Source organism: Rhinatrema bivittatum, chromosome 9 (assembly GCF_901001135.1).
Source record: "Rhinatrema bivittatum chromosome 9, aRhiBiv1.1, whole genome shotgun sequence".
Taxonomy (NCBI): Eukaryota; Metazoa; Chordata; class Amphibia; order Gymnophiona; family Rhinatrematidae; genus Rhinatrema; species Rhinatrema bivittatum.
Window position 1 is genome coordinate 125,907,010 of NC_042623.1, and position 15,175 is coordinate 125,922,184.

Below are 15,175 nucleotides of genomic sequence, written 5' to 3' on the forward strand. Positions count from 1 at the left end.
CTACACGCACAAAACCATGGCACCACCGGCCAAGAAAGCCAAGACACAAGCCCTCTGCCCAGCCTGCCACATAAGAGCAGCGCAGCACCAGGAGGCCACGGCTCTGTGTCTACAGTGCGAGGAGGCTCTGGGAGAACTCGGACAAGGCCCTCCCCAGCCAGTAGAGGAATCTGGATCCACCGATAGTACCCCGGATCTCTCTATCCCCAGCACGATCCTCCCCCAAACAGGGGGCCCTGGGGAACGCAGCGGCCTTTAACCTAGACCCAGGATCCTTGTCCTGGGTAGAATTCTTTAAGGGTCTACACACCTTTGTCCACATGCAACCACCACCGATGGCACAGACACATCCACCACCAGAGGACCCTTGACTCCCAGGGCCCTCCAGGCCTTCCAGTGACGTGTTCCCCCCGGCCAAAAGCCTCACATAGGGGACATGGACACCTCGAACGAGGATCAAGACCCCCTGGAGGAAGGGGAAATACCTCCAGGAACGGAACCTTATCAAATCATGAGGTGTTTCTTCTCCAAAGAACAGATACCAGATCTCGTGGCTCTCAGCTTGAAGGAGCTCACCATTCCAGGCACAAGTGCCACAGAGGAACCAAACACGAACCCTCTCCTAGAAGGGCTCTGTCAGGTCTCCCGTCATTTCCCCTTGCTGCAAGCTGTACAACAGCTGATCAACTTGGAATGGGATGCCCCGGAGGCCAGTTTCAAAGAGGGGGTCGGGCCCTGGAAGCCCTACATCCACTGGAACCCTCAGCCAAAGAACTACTAGTGTTCCCCAAAGTGGACGCCATGGTCTGCGCGGTCACAAAGCACACTACCATCCTGGTTGAGGGAGGAGCGGCACTCGAGGATGCCCAAGACAGATGTCCGGAATCCATCCTTAAACAGTCATTCGACGTATCAGCTATGTCACTACAGATTGCTGCCTGCTGTGCCGTGGTAACACGCGCCTGCTTATCCATGACCAAGAATGTCACCACGCCTGGCGAAGCACTAGAACCAGCGGTATCCTTCCTCACGGATACAACCTCTGACCTGGTACGCACCTCAGCCAGGGGCGTCTCATCCGTAATGGCAGCCAGAAGGCAACTCTGGCTCCGAAATTGGTCAGCCGATGCGACCTCCAAGACGAAACTCATGAGAATGCCCTTTAAAGGAGATCTCCTGTTCGGAAGCGAACTGGAGAAGTTAGCTGACAAATGGGGTGAATCCCCAGTACCTCGGCTACCGGAGGACAAGGGCAAAAGAAGCAAACACCCCTCTCCCAGGTTACCTAGGAGCAGAGGATCACAGCGTTTCAGATCCTATAAGAGTATATATCAAGCCCCTCGCCCCGCAGGCAGGAGCCAGTCCTTTCGGAACAAACACAACAAGAGGGGAGCCGGCTGTGGTACAGGCCCCAGCCGCACCCCACAATGAGAATCAGCTGACCCATCCACAGGAAGAAGCCATAGGGGGCAGGCTTGCCCTATTCTACCAAAGATAGGTCGAAATAACAGCGGACAAATGGGTCCTAACCATCATTCGAGAGGGATACTATCTGGACTTCCTCTACATTCCTCTGGACAAGTTCATGAAATCTCCTTGCCACACACCCTCCAAGAGGACGGCAGTGGAAAACACACTGGCCAAATTACTCGCCCTAAAGGCCATAATGCTAGTGCCCATGCAACAACAAAATACTGGGCACTATTCCATCTATTTTATCGTCCCCAAGAAAGAGGGAACATTCCGGCCCATCCTGGACCTCAAGTCTGTCAACCGCTACCTGAGGGTACCACACACTTCCGCATGGAAACCCTGTGCTTGGTCATAAGGGCGATATTGCCGGGAGAATTCCTTATATCCTTGGACCTGTCAGAAGCATACCTGCACATCCCGGTCCATCACGAGCATCAGCGCTTCCTGCGCTTCGCGATCCTGGACCACCACTACCAGTTCCGAGCGCTACCCTTTGGGCTCGCCACAGCCCCTCGGACGTTCACCAAAATTATGGTGGTAGTAGCGGCGACACTGAGGAAAGAGGGGATCCTCGTACACCCATATCTGGACGATTGGCTGATCAGGGCAAAGTCTCCAGAGGAAAGCTTTCAGGCGACCACCAGAATCAAGGCTCTACTGGAGAACCCCGGCTGGGTTGTCAACACAAACAAGAACTGTCTACAGCCCTCCCAGTCCCTAGAATACCTGGGAGTTCGGTTCAACACCAGACAATACAAGGTCATTCTTCCTCCTACGAGGAGAAGAAAACTGATGAACCAATTGCAAAACCTGCTAACAAGTCTTCGTCCAAAGGTATGGGACTACCTCCAAGTCCTTGGCATCATGACATCAACCCTGGAAGTGGTCCCATGGGTAAGAGCTCACATGCGACCGCTACAGTGCTCCCTGTCACGGTGGAACCCCGATGTCCCAGGACTACTTCGTTCGCCTGCAGCTCCCGGAGGAGGTGCGGAACCAGCTCCAATGGTGGCTACAAGAAGACCATCTGAGCAAGGGAGTAAGGCTATCCCCACCAACCTGGATCTTGCTCACTACGGACGTGAGCCTACGAGGGTGGGGAGCCAGGAACTGACGGCTCAGGGGCATTGGGACAAGGAAGAGTCGGGATGGAACATCAACAGACTGGAAGCCCGGGCGTCAGACTAGCCTGCATACGATTCAGTCACAGACTCCGGGGCAAATCTGTCAGAGTCATATCAGACAACGCCAAGACAGTTGCCTACAACAACTGCCAAGGAGGAACCAGAAGCCAACAGGTGTCCCTGGAAATAGATCCTCTAATGGCGTGGGCGGAAGCAAACCTACAAGGGATCTCAGCCGCCCACATCGCGGGAAAAGACAACGTCACTGCGGACTACCTCAGCAGAGAAAGTCTAGACCCAGGGGAATGGAAGCTGTCGACCACAGCCTTCCAGTTGATAGTAAACCACTGGGGAACCCTGGCCATGGATCTCCTGGCAACCCGGTCCAACACCCAAGTTCCCAACTTCTTCAGTCGCAGACAAGAACCACAATCTCAAGGGATCAATGCCCTCGTCCAGACCTGGCCACAGGAAGATCTGCTATACGCTTTCCCCCCGTGGCCACTACTGGGCGGGATCATCTGCAAGATAGACCACCACAGGGGGCTAGTACTCCTAGTGGCCCCGGACTGGCCAAGAAGGCCGTGTTGTGCAGACATGTGAAGACTCGTGACGGGGAGCCCTCTACCTCCACATGGGGATCTGCTCCAGCAAGGCCCGATCCTCCACGAAGACCCAACTCTATTCTCTCTTACAGTTTGGCCATTGAGAGGACACGCCTGAAGAGCAGCGGATACTTGAGGGTGGTGACCGACACCTTGCTCCGAGTACGCAAGTTCTCCACATCACTGACCTACATACATAGAGAATATTCAAAGCTTGGTGCAAAGACCGCAACATCCTTCCGCAAACAGTCAAAATTCCCACGATCCTGGAATTTCTGCAGGATGGATTACAGAAGGGGTTGTCTCTCAACTCCATCAAGGTTCAGATGGCTGCTGTGGCCTGCTTCGGAGCCAAAGTGGAAGGCACCAGCCTAGCATCTCATCCAGATGTCTCCCACTTCCTGAGAGGGGTCAAGCAGATTCCACCACCCCTAAAGTGGCCGGAACCCCTATGGAACTTCAATCTAGTACTAGACTTCCTAGCGGGAGCCTCCTTCAGACCTATCTGAGGTCTGCTTCTACAACTCCTAACTAGCATTCCTAGTGGCAATATGTTCGGCCCATCGCATTTCCGAACTTCAAGCACTATCCTGCTGAGAACCATTCCTCAGGTTCACACCGGGATCCATACAGCTACGCACGGTCCCCTCCTTCCTCCCAAAAGTGGTTTCTCACTTCCATCTAAACCAAACCATCTCACTGCCATCTCCAGACAAGCATAAGGACTTGGAAGAATCTCGCTGTCTTCGCCACCTTAACATCAGCAGACTCCTAGTCCGATACCTAGAAAGGTCGGAACCCGTACAAAAGACGTACCACCTATTCGTCCTTCACAGTGGGAAGAAACAAGGGGAAGCGGCCTCGCGGGCAACCATAGCCTGCTGGATCAAAGAAGTAATCAAGGTGGCCTACGTAGAGGCAGGCAAGCCTCCACACCTCTATAAGTCAAGGCCCATTCCACTAGAGCCCAGGCAGTGTCCTGGGCGGAAACAAAGATGCTGTCACCCACTGAGATCTGTCGGGCGACGACATGGTCCTCCATTCACACCTTTGCCAGGTTCTACCGCCTGGATGTTCAAGCTCGGGAGGACACAGCATTCACAAAGGCAGTACTAAGTGGGCCACGGGCAGCCTCCCACCCGGTTCAGGAGTAGCTTTTGTACATCCCATTGGTCCTGAATCCATCTGCTACATGCTAGGAAATGGAGAAATTACTTACCTGATAATTTAGTTTTCCTTAGTGTAGACAGATGGATTCAGTATCCCGCCCATGGCTGCCACTATGCACGAAAACCTCGGATGTCAATTCCCAAGAGCAGGACAAACACAGGTAAGCCACAGGTAGCTTCCCTTCAGCTAGGACACCCATAGTTACCGGGTGTCAGCGTTTCTCGGTTGAGGGCACTGGTAGTCACCAGCTATAGTCCACGTCAACCAGTTCAAGTTGATCACGTTTTTCAAGTTATCAAGTTAAACAAAGTTAACCAAGTTAATCAAATTATCCAGACATACATATATCCACAATTGCTTTGCGAGGAGAATACTGAAAAGCAGAGCTTCCTGCACGGGTATATGTACTGGTCTTGACGTCAGATTGAAATCTGACTCCGTCTCCAACTGCTATCAGGAGTACACTATACCCATTGGTCCTGAATCCATCCGTCTACACTAAGGAAAACAAAATTATCAGGTAAGTAATTTCTCCATTATCCCGGCATCGTTGTCTTATAATTATAAAAAACTAGATTATCTTTGTCTTCTTGTCTTAGCATTTAAAAATACTAGCTTATCTTTGAGTGTTCTTGCCCAACCCCCCTCCCCATCTTCCACCCAACCCAAGCACATTCTCTGATTTATAGACTGTTATCCCAATTAAAAGGATACGAGGGACATTTTCACTACAGAGTCAATTAGGGATTTAGATAAAACCAGGGAATAACCCTATCTTTATAAAACAATTAACCTTGTTCACCTTGCTGGTCACTGACAACTAACCTAAAATACACCACAGAAATTTAAAGGACTTTACATTACTTTAAGCATTCCTACTCTTAGTAGCCTTAAATAACAACTCAATAAAATTAAGATGCAAATAGCAGTTCAGCAGAAAGAAGGGGGCTATCCAGTGTTTTACATCAAGTATCACATATATTATTATATACCAGTTGGTGAGAGGTTGTGTGTATGCACCCAGTGCAGAGCTTCTGGCTTTCAGAGAAATATACTGATTTCTGGAGGCTAGAATGGCAGACCCGGAGAAGCTGAGGCAGACAGAGAGAAATATAGAGGAGAGCTTCAGGGACATAGTAGAGCAGTCCCAGTCTGGCAGCTTCTATGTGCTTTGGAAGAGTAAGGTTGCCTACAAGAACATCAACCCAGTGTGTAAGGAAAGAATCCTGTAGCTAGGACCTACCTGCCTGCCAGGTGATGCACTGTCCTCTCACAATGAGGATGTGTCTTCAGGGACATGTGCCCAGGAAGGAAGGGTCAGAACAACTACTGTAGTTGGCAATTAAATCATTAGGCATATAGATAGCTGGGTGGCTGGTAGTCATGAAAATTGGTAATTTGCCTGCCTGGTACAAAAGTGGCAGATCATATGCCACCTAGATTGGCTTCTAGACTAGTGATGGCCAACCTTTTGAGCTCAGTGGGTCAAAATTCTTAAAAAAAACCGAGTATATCTCGGGTGATGTGTCACTTCTAGAAAAATCCATAATTTTGTGATATATGTAGCTCTAATTAATAACAAAATTTATATTTTTAATATATGTACTGTATTTATTAATAAAGCAAAAACAAATAATTCTTTACCTTACCTGCTTAGTGACTTTTTGTTGCTGAATTTCATTGGCTAAATCTTCAATTAAAACTAATAAGGATTTTAAAAAGCCCCTGCTGTCCCCTTCTGTGGGAGCTCTTGATTTCCAGTCACCCTGATATTGTCGAGGATTAGGAGGTTATCCTCTCTCTCTCACACACATACACATGTCCATTCTCTCACACATACACTGTCACATACATACACATTCATGCTCTTTTACCCACCATAACCTCTCGCTCTCACAGACACTGACACACTCTCAAGCTCTAAGACACTCTCTCCCCCTCCACACCCCCCCCCCCCACACACACACAAACTCTTACTCCCTTGGATTTTCTCATACACACTCATGCTCTCACACTCACTGGCTCCCTCACATACACACAAACACACACACCCAGGCAAGCTCCCAGTCATTCTCACACACACACACACACACTGACCCCCAGGCAGGCACCCATGCATTCACACACATACACCCCCAGGCAGAGTCCCATTCATACACATGCACACACTAAAGGCAGACCCCCCTCTCTTTTGCCAGCAACCTCAGAACCACTCTCATTCCTCTGCTGCCACTGTCACTGCTGCCACATGGCTATTGGGGAGGTGCCGATTGCTGCTACTGACACTGAAGCCCATTCTGCTGCCTCCTCTGTGCAGGCCCCATGGGCTTCCACTTTCTCCATGCTGATCTCGTACATTGTGAGATCCGTATAGAGAAAGTGCTATTCTTGCACATTCCCAAAGATTACATGTGCCAATCACTAAAAAGTAATTTTTTATTTTTTTTTTACCTTTGCTGTCTGATCTTAGTTTTCTAATTGGTTGGTCACAGGCTTTTTTTTTCAACCTTCCCTTTCTTATTTTTTTCTGTTTCTTTTCTCTCCATCTTCTTCCCTCAAACACAGTCAGGTTCTCATTCTCACATGCATTTCTCTCTCTCACACACACACAGGCTCTCACTCTCACATGCTCTCTCTCATACAATCATTCATACACACAGTCTCTCACTGGCATGTCTGTCTGTCTCTCACACACACAGGCTCTCTCTCGCTCCCACATGCTGTCTTGCTCAAGCACAGGCTCTCACTCTCATATGTTCTCTCTCATACAATCATTCATACACACAGTCTCACTGGCACATGCTGTCTGACTGTCACAGACACAGGCTCTCTCTACTCCCACATGCTGTCTTGCTCAAGCACAGGCTCTCACTGTCACATGCTGTCTCTCTCACACATACAGAGGCTCTCACATGCCCTCTCTGCAAACATTCAGGTCCTCACTCTCACACACAATCTCTCAACTCATCTCATACACACACACACACACACACACCCTCTACAGACCCTCAGCCTCTCTCTCACCTCTGGGCCTCCTCTTCGCGGGTCGCCGCAGGATGGGCTCTGCAGCGGCCCTGATCTTCTCGGGCCGCGGTGGCCCTGCTACCGGGCCTCTTCCTCTTCTCGGGCTGCTGCGACTTGGGATTCGTGGTGGCCCGTAAACGCTGCTCCTCTTCTGCACGCGCTGATGCTCCTCCTCCTTCCTGCCCATGCAGCTCCGGCAATGTTTACTTCCGGGGCCGCACAGGCAGGAAGGAGGAGCAGCATCAGCGTGTTTAAACGTGATCTTTTTCTTCAGGCTGTGGTGATGTGAGCTTCACCACGGCCCTGCCCATCTGCCTGTCGCTGCGCCTGGGGGCATTGGGGTGGTGGAGGGGTCCGGAGGGTGGGGGATACTAAAAACTAATTTTAAAGGGTCGGGCTGTGTTTTTGGGTTATCGGCTTGGCGCAGCCGATAAAAAAAAAAAAAATAATAATAATTTCCTGATAGTCCACGAAACGCTGCGCGTGTCAGCAAAAACGTCTCGGCATGTCACCTCTGTCATAGGTTAGCCATCACTGTTCTAGACAGTGCTGGGGAGGACCTAATTGTCTTGGAACATGTGGGTATCAATGATATAGGAAGGTGTAGCAGGGAGGTTCTAGAAGCCAAATGTAGGCTTTTAGATAGAAAGTTGAAATCCAGAATCTCCAGTGTAGCATTCTCAGAGATGCATTCTATTCCACATGCAGGACTCCAGAAGCAGGCCAAGCCTGGAAGAAGCTGTAGTACAGAAAAAGGGACTTTAGATAATGAGAAGGGAGAGCTTATTCGGAAAGGATGGCTCTAATATTTAAAAAGGAGAAAGAGCAGTTTTTAAACAAAAACATGGGGGAAAAACCAACAGTCCCTCAGAAGCATATGGTTACCAATAAAGAGGTTGTGATAGAGGCAGAAGTAGTTCAGATGCATTTAAATAAAGAGCATTCAGAGATAGATGATGCCAAACTACCTATGTTAACTGCTAGGTGGGTTTGCTTTTTTGACTATTTCAATGTATTATCCACTAGGGATGTGCAGCAGGGACAGATAGGTTTGATTCGGTATTCGCATTCGTTGGGACCCAAATCTGTTACATCCGTTTTCGGGGGACCCCGATTCGTCCATTAGTTACATATGGTATTCGTTTCCCATTAAAGTTAAAAAAACCCAAAAACCCATCCCAACCCTTTAAATTTAATTAACTACAACCCCCCACTCTCCTGACCCCCCCAAGACTTGCCAAAAGTCCCTGGTGGTCCAGCGGGGGTCCTGGAGCGATCTCCTGCACTCAGGCTGTCGTCTGCCAGTATTCAAAATGGTGCCGATAGCCTTTGCCCTTACTATGTCACAGGGGCTACCGGTGCCATTGGTCAGCCCCTGTCACATGGTAGGAGCAATGGATGACCGTTGCCATCTTGTGCTCCTACCATGTGACAGGGGCCGACCAATGGCACCGGTAGCCCCTGTGACATAGTAAGGGTAAAGGCTATCGGCGCCATTTTGAATACTGGCAGCTGACGGCCCGAATGCAGGAGAATGCTCCAGGACCCCTGCTGGACCACCAGGGATTTTAGGCAAGTCTTGGGGGGGTCAGGAGGGTGGGGGGCTTATTTATTCAGGATTCGTTGCATTCGTGGGGGTTCGCCAATGTTTCGCGAACCCACGAATGCAAAGAATAGGGACCTATATGTTGTGGATTGCGCATTCGTTCACAACGAATGCACATCCCTATTATCCACTATGACACCTAGATCTCTTTCCTAGGTTGTAACTCCTAAAATAGAATCTAACATTGTGTAACTACAGCAAGGGTTATTTTTCCCTATATGCATCACTTTGCACTTGTCCACGTTAAATTTCATCTGCCATTTAGATGCCCAATCTTCCAGTCTCGCAATGTCCTCCTGCAATTCATCACAATCTGCTCGAGATTTAACTACTCTGCATAATTTTGTATCATCTGCAAATTTGAACACCTCACACGTTGTACCCCTTTTAAGATCATTTATAATTATATTAAAAAGCACCAGTCCAAGTACAGATCCCTGAGGCACTCCACTGTTTACCTTTTTCCACTGTGAAAATTGACCATTTAATCCTACTCTCTGTTTTCTGTCTTTTAACCAACTTGCAATCCACAAAAGGACATCACCTCTTATCCCATGATTTTTTTAGTTTTCTTAGAAGCCTCTTATGCGGGACTTTGTTAAACGCCTTCTGAAAATCCAAATATAACACATCTACCGGTTCACCTTTGTCCACATGTTTATTCACCCTTCAAAAAAATGTAGGAGATTTGTGAGGCAAGACTTTCCTTGGGTAAATCCATGCTGGCTGTGTCCCATCAAATCATGTCTATCTAAATGTTTTGTGATTTTAAACTTTATAACAGTTTCTACAATTTTCCCGGCACAGAAGTCAGGCTCAGCTGTCTATAGTTTCCCGGATCACCCCTGGATCCCTTTTTAAATATAGGGATTACATTGGCCATCTTCCAATCTTCAGGTACATCAGATGATTTTAATGATAGCTTACAAATTTTTACTAATATGACTGAAATTTCATTTTTTAGTTCTTTCAGAACCCTGGGGTGTATACCATCCGGTCAATCAGGCCTACCACATCTTCCAGGTTCACCGTGAATTGATTCAGTTGATCTGAATCATCACCCATGAAAACCTTCTCTGGAACGGGTATCTCTCCAATATTCTCTTCAGTAAACACTGAAGCAAAGAAATCGTTTAATCTTTCCATGATCACCTTATCTTCTCTAAGTGCTTCTTTAACCCCCTTGATCGTCCAACAGACTCCCTTGCAGGCTTTCTGATTTGGACATATTTTTAAAAGTTTTTATTGTGATTTTTTGCCGCTATGGCAAACTTCTTTGCAAAGGGCTTAAACAAGTTAATGTAAACCTGATAAATTGAGAATAGAGAGTAGTACCATGACTTATGGGCTCTGCAGAAAAGATGAGATTGAAGAAGCCCTGCACAAACAAGAGTGACATGGTTCAAGCTGCACATGCCCAGATGGGCATACTTAAAGCTTCTAGAAGTTTTGATGTCAAACATCTGCATCAGGCTCCATTTAATATCACGCACGTGTGAGGACTTCCATCCTGCTTGTCCTCTGAGAACATTAATTACAGATAAGCAACTTTGCCTTATACCATCCTATCTTCTCCTAGCTCAGATGTGGGTCCTGTTGCTTTTTGCAAAACAGTAGGAGTGCACATTGTAGAGTAATTCAATGTATATATCTTTCAACATTCTGCAAACAGGACATTGGGTTACTCACCTCTTGTAGATGCAAGGAGCACTGACTGGCTTGAAGATGCTGACTTCTATCGGGAAACACCTGGGGATTATGGAGTTTCTGACTCCTGTGTTCCATAAATTGGGAAGAAAATGATTATTGGTAACATAAAATAGAAAATATCTATCTGAGATCATATGAGGTGCACAGCTTAAATAAGGACTATTACTCATTTGAAGAAATGGCATATGCAGTCTCAAACATTCATGTACTACCATATTTTTTTTGGAGGGGACGAGGCGGGGGTCTTATAAATAGGTTTTACAACCTACAAAGATTTCAATATACCTCTCACCATCTACCATTATGGGGTGAAAGCCACAATATACCCAGCTCTATCTTCCAACTGCTCAAAGTTTTCTCTATTTTTCCCCAAAGCAGCCTTACTTAAGTCACCTTTGCATTTGCCCTTAAGCACTAGGCATGCTTTTGTATGTCTGCTGCCCTTTGCACATAGGCTCTCCCGCTGTGTCCATCACCTCAGTATAGTTTTCTCCATTACACTTACCCCAGAGTTATGAAGTCTGCTTTACTGACTGTATCTGGTTCAATACAAATCATCATAGAATCCTCTGTGCGCTGTGGAAATAATGAAGAGATTCGTTAGCATTACTTTAGTATGTGAGTTTCATTATTGCAGCCACACATAGCATTTGCATTAAGTGATACCATCCCCAGCTCCAGGAATGACCTTCCTTCACATCCCACAATTTTCAGCACCAGTATGCAGTAGTTGATTCTTTTTTCTTTTATTTGATGGAAAGATTTTATAGCTAATGATGTGAACATACTTTTCATATTAAGCATCTCTCCCTCCATTTTATTCTCAAATATTTTTATTGTACATATTAGGAGTCAAATCAGATATTATCCCAGGACAAGCAGGATGCTAGTCCTCACATATGGGTGACGTCACTGATAGAGCCCTATCACGGAAAACTTTCTGTCAAAGTTTCTAGAAACTTTTGACTGGCACACTGAGCATGCCCAGCATGCCATGATCCCTCGAGCCACAGGGGTCTCCCTTCAGTCTTCGTTTTTCCGCGCTGCAGTTAGCATCGCGGTGAAGGAGCCCTGTGTGAATCTTTTCACACAAACTTGTGTTAAAAAAAGTTAAAATCTTTCTCAATTTCATCCCCTACATAGGAGTCTCCCTTCGACTACCAGCCAGTGAGTAAAAAATGTTTTCCCGCTCAATTCGAGTAACTTAATTTTTTGGTCAGAAGGCCATCGACGGCTGTCCGGCCTTCATTATGACAACGGGCTTCAAAAAATGCCCGAACTGCACTCACACAATGTCGATTACTGACCCACAAGCCGAGTGTGTTTTGTGCCTGGGGCAGTCGCATGACGTTTCTTCCTGCCCGCAATGTGCAGAGATGACTGCCAAGGGCAGAAAGGCCCAACAAGAAAAAATGGAACATCTTTTCCATATACAACTTATGCCTTCGACGTCGACCCAATCATCTCCGGCTGGAGCGTCAAAAAGAATAGTAATTCGCAAGCATTGTACGGATGGCTTCGGAGACCGACTATCTCCGACTCAGTCTGCGGCATCAGTGAAATTGACATCCGGGCTTGAAAAAGCCACCGAACATCGACAAAAGCATAGTCATTGACATAGACGTACTTCGACACCAGAGGCCTTACTATTGCCAAGAGAAGCATCACCAAAATGGTCTCGTCTACAACATAAGAACATAAGAAAATGCCATATTGGGTCAGACCAAGGGTCCATCAAGCCCAGCATCCTGTTTCAAACAGTTGCCAATCCAGGCCATAAGAACCTGGCAAGTACCCAAAAACTAAGTCTATTCCATGTTTCCATTGCTAATGGCAGTGGCTATTCTCTAAGTGACTATCGAGGCCTACTGCTCCGAGGCGTTCACCACCTCCAAAGGTGCCGGGCATCGAGCCACCACAGGGCCCTGTGGAAGAGTCAATGACGCCTTCTCTGCCACCACCTATAGCTGCTCTGACTTCACCAGCTATAAGGGAGGAACTGGACGGATTTATTCGCCAGGCAGTGAAAGAAGTTCTCAGAGATCTTCATCCATTGACACCTCTGGAGCCGATGCCTGTACCGGTGCCATCATCGAAGCCGATGCCTTCACCTACGCCGGTGCCTACTCCGGTGCCGATACCGGATTTGTCAATGTTCCAGCCACTGATGTCAAAGATTGATGTCCTCATCGGAGCTCTTCCAGTGCAGCCTGTCACTCCTATTCCAGTCGGTGACGATGATGCTTCTGGTAGTTCTCTACCGTCTGAACCTCAGCTGGGACCCTCTGGACTCTCCCAACTGAGAATTCCAGCCTCTCCATCGATACCATTCTTTTCACCACAAAAACCATCGATGCCATCGAGACCTCCTCATGTTTCTCCTCCAAAGCATACTCCATCGGACTCTTGGGAAGACAGAGACACCGACACATCTTCAGAGGACTTCATGTCTGAACCGTCCCCTCCTGAAGACAGAAAAAAGTCACCCCAGAGGACCTGTCTTTTACCACTTTTGTAAAAGAAATGGCTGACACTATTCCCTTTAAACTAGTGTCTGAAGAAGATACCAGACAACAGACCTTAGAGGTGCTTCAGTTTGTAGACCCTCCTGAGGAAGTATTAGTGATTCCGATACATGAGGTCCTAGTAGAACTACAGCACAGATTATGGGAACACCCATGCTCAGTTCCACCGGTAAATAAAAGAATGGATACCACCTATTTGGTGCAGCACATCCCTGGCTATCAGAGATCCCAACTTCCATATCAATCTGTGGTGGCGGAATCGGCTCAGAAAAAATCAAAGAGAGCATGGCCTCATTCATAGACTCCACCAGGAAAGAAACAAAAGTTCTTGGATACTCTGGGCAGGAAAGTTTTTCAAGGTTCGATGCTTACTTCCAGAATGGCGTCATATCAACTTTATATGATGCAATATCCGTGCAACCTCTGGAAGCAGATGCAACAATTGGCTGAGACTCTGCCTCAACAATATCAGAACTCAGCTAATGACATTATCCACAAAGGTTTGGAAGCAGGCAAGCATGAGGTCTGTGCTGCCTACGACAGTTTTGAAACCTCTTCACGAGTAGCAGCAACTGGTATCAGTGCACGTCGTTGGGCCTGGCTCAAGGCTTCAGACCTCAGGCCTGAAGTTCAAGAAAAGCTGGTAGATTTACCTTGTGTGGGCGATAACCTCTTTGGAACAAGAGTTCAAGACGCAACCCAACTCAAAGAACACTCAGAAACTCTGTGTCAACTATCGGCAATCCCACAAAATACTTCATCTGCCTCACACTGCACAGCACGAAAGGATACCAGAAAACCCTACTATAGGCCACGTAGGTACTGTCCAGCAGCACCCCGTGGTAGAGCATCAAGACCAATACAAAGATCCCAGCCTAGACAACAGAGAGCTTCTAGGTCTCAACCTCCTCCTAAAACAGGCCCAGCATCAGGCTTTTGAAAAACAGCCTGAGGACAACAGCCACTCCACCAACCCCAAACCAACCATACCAGTGGGAGGTCGAGTCTTTCTTTTTCACACCCTTTGGTCAAATATCACAACAGATCAATGGGTACTATCAATTATAACACAAGGTTACTAACTGAATTTTCTCACAGTACCAAAAAACTTCCCGCACAGTCTCTTTGGATACACAAGGATCATATCATTCTTCTTTAAGCAGAATTATCCACCCTTCTGAGAGCCAGGGCCATGGAACCAGTTCCATGACCTCAGCAGGGCAGAGGATTCTACTCTCGCTATTTTCTCATTCCAAAGAAAACAGGAGGCCTACGTCCCATCTTAGACCTCTGAAATCTCAACAAATTTCTACGGAAAGAGAAGTTCAGAATGGTCTCCTTAGGCACCATGCTTCCCCTTCTTCAAGCAGGAGACTGGCTCTGTTCTCTGGATCTGCAAGACACTTACGCTCACATTCCAATATTCTCTCCTCATCGCAAGTTTCTGCGTTTCCTGGTGGGTCATCAGCATTACCAATACCGGGTTCTGCCATTCAGATTTGCCTCAGCACCCTGAATATTCACAAAGTGCCTAGCAGTAGCAGCGGCTCATTTGCACAAGGAAAGGGTACACATTTTTTCTTACCTAGACGACTGGCTCATCAGAAGCCAATCACAACAAGGAGCTCTCGCTTCTCTCAGACGCATAATCTGCTCCACTCGTTGGGATTTCTAATCAACTACCAAAAATCCCACCTCCTCCCATCTCGCCTACTGCAATTCATTGGAGCAGAGTTGAACACCATAATGTCAAGAGCATTCCTCCCGGAAGACCGGGCGGAGACACTCTCCTCCTTAGCAAACTCTCTGCGCTTAAAGAACCAGGTAACAGCACATCAGTTTCTAACTCTGCTTGGCCACATGGCCTCCACAGTTGTCACTCCTATGGCCAGATTAGCCATGATAATAACCCAATGGACATTAATATCACGGTGGATA

General features: G+C 47.5%; 2 protein-coding genes across 4 annotated transcripts in view; one reads left to right on the forward strand and one right to left on the reverse strand.

The window, feature by feature from the left end:
* DENND11 (DENN domain containing 11) overlaps positions 1-15,175 on the forward strand; it is a 177,780-nt gene that overhangs the window by 145,541 nt on the left and 17,064 nt on the right. The window lies entirely within an intron of this gene.
* Positions 1-15,175, reverse strand: part of AGK (acylglycerol kinase) — a 170,998-nt gene that overhangs the window by 5,744 nt on the left and 150,079 nt on the right. For both annotated transcript variants that reach the window (XM_029616146.1, XM_029616145.1), the window contains exons 14-15: positions 11,218-11,288; positions 10,692-10,776 (exon numbers count right to left, since the gene is read on the reverse strand). In XM_029616146.1, the coding sequence (XP_029472006.1) occupies positions 10,692-10,776; positions 11,218-11,288 (156 nt within the window). The remainder of the gene's footprint in view (positions 1-10,691; positions 10,777-11,217; positions 11,289-15,175) is intronic.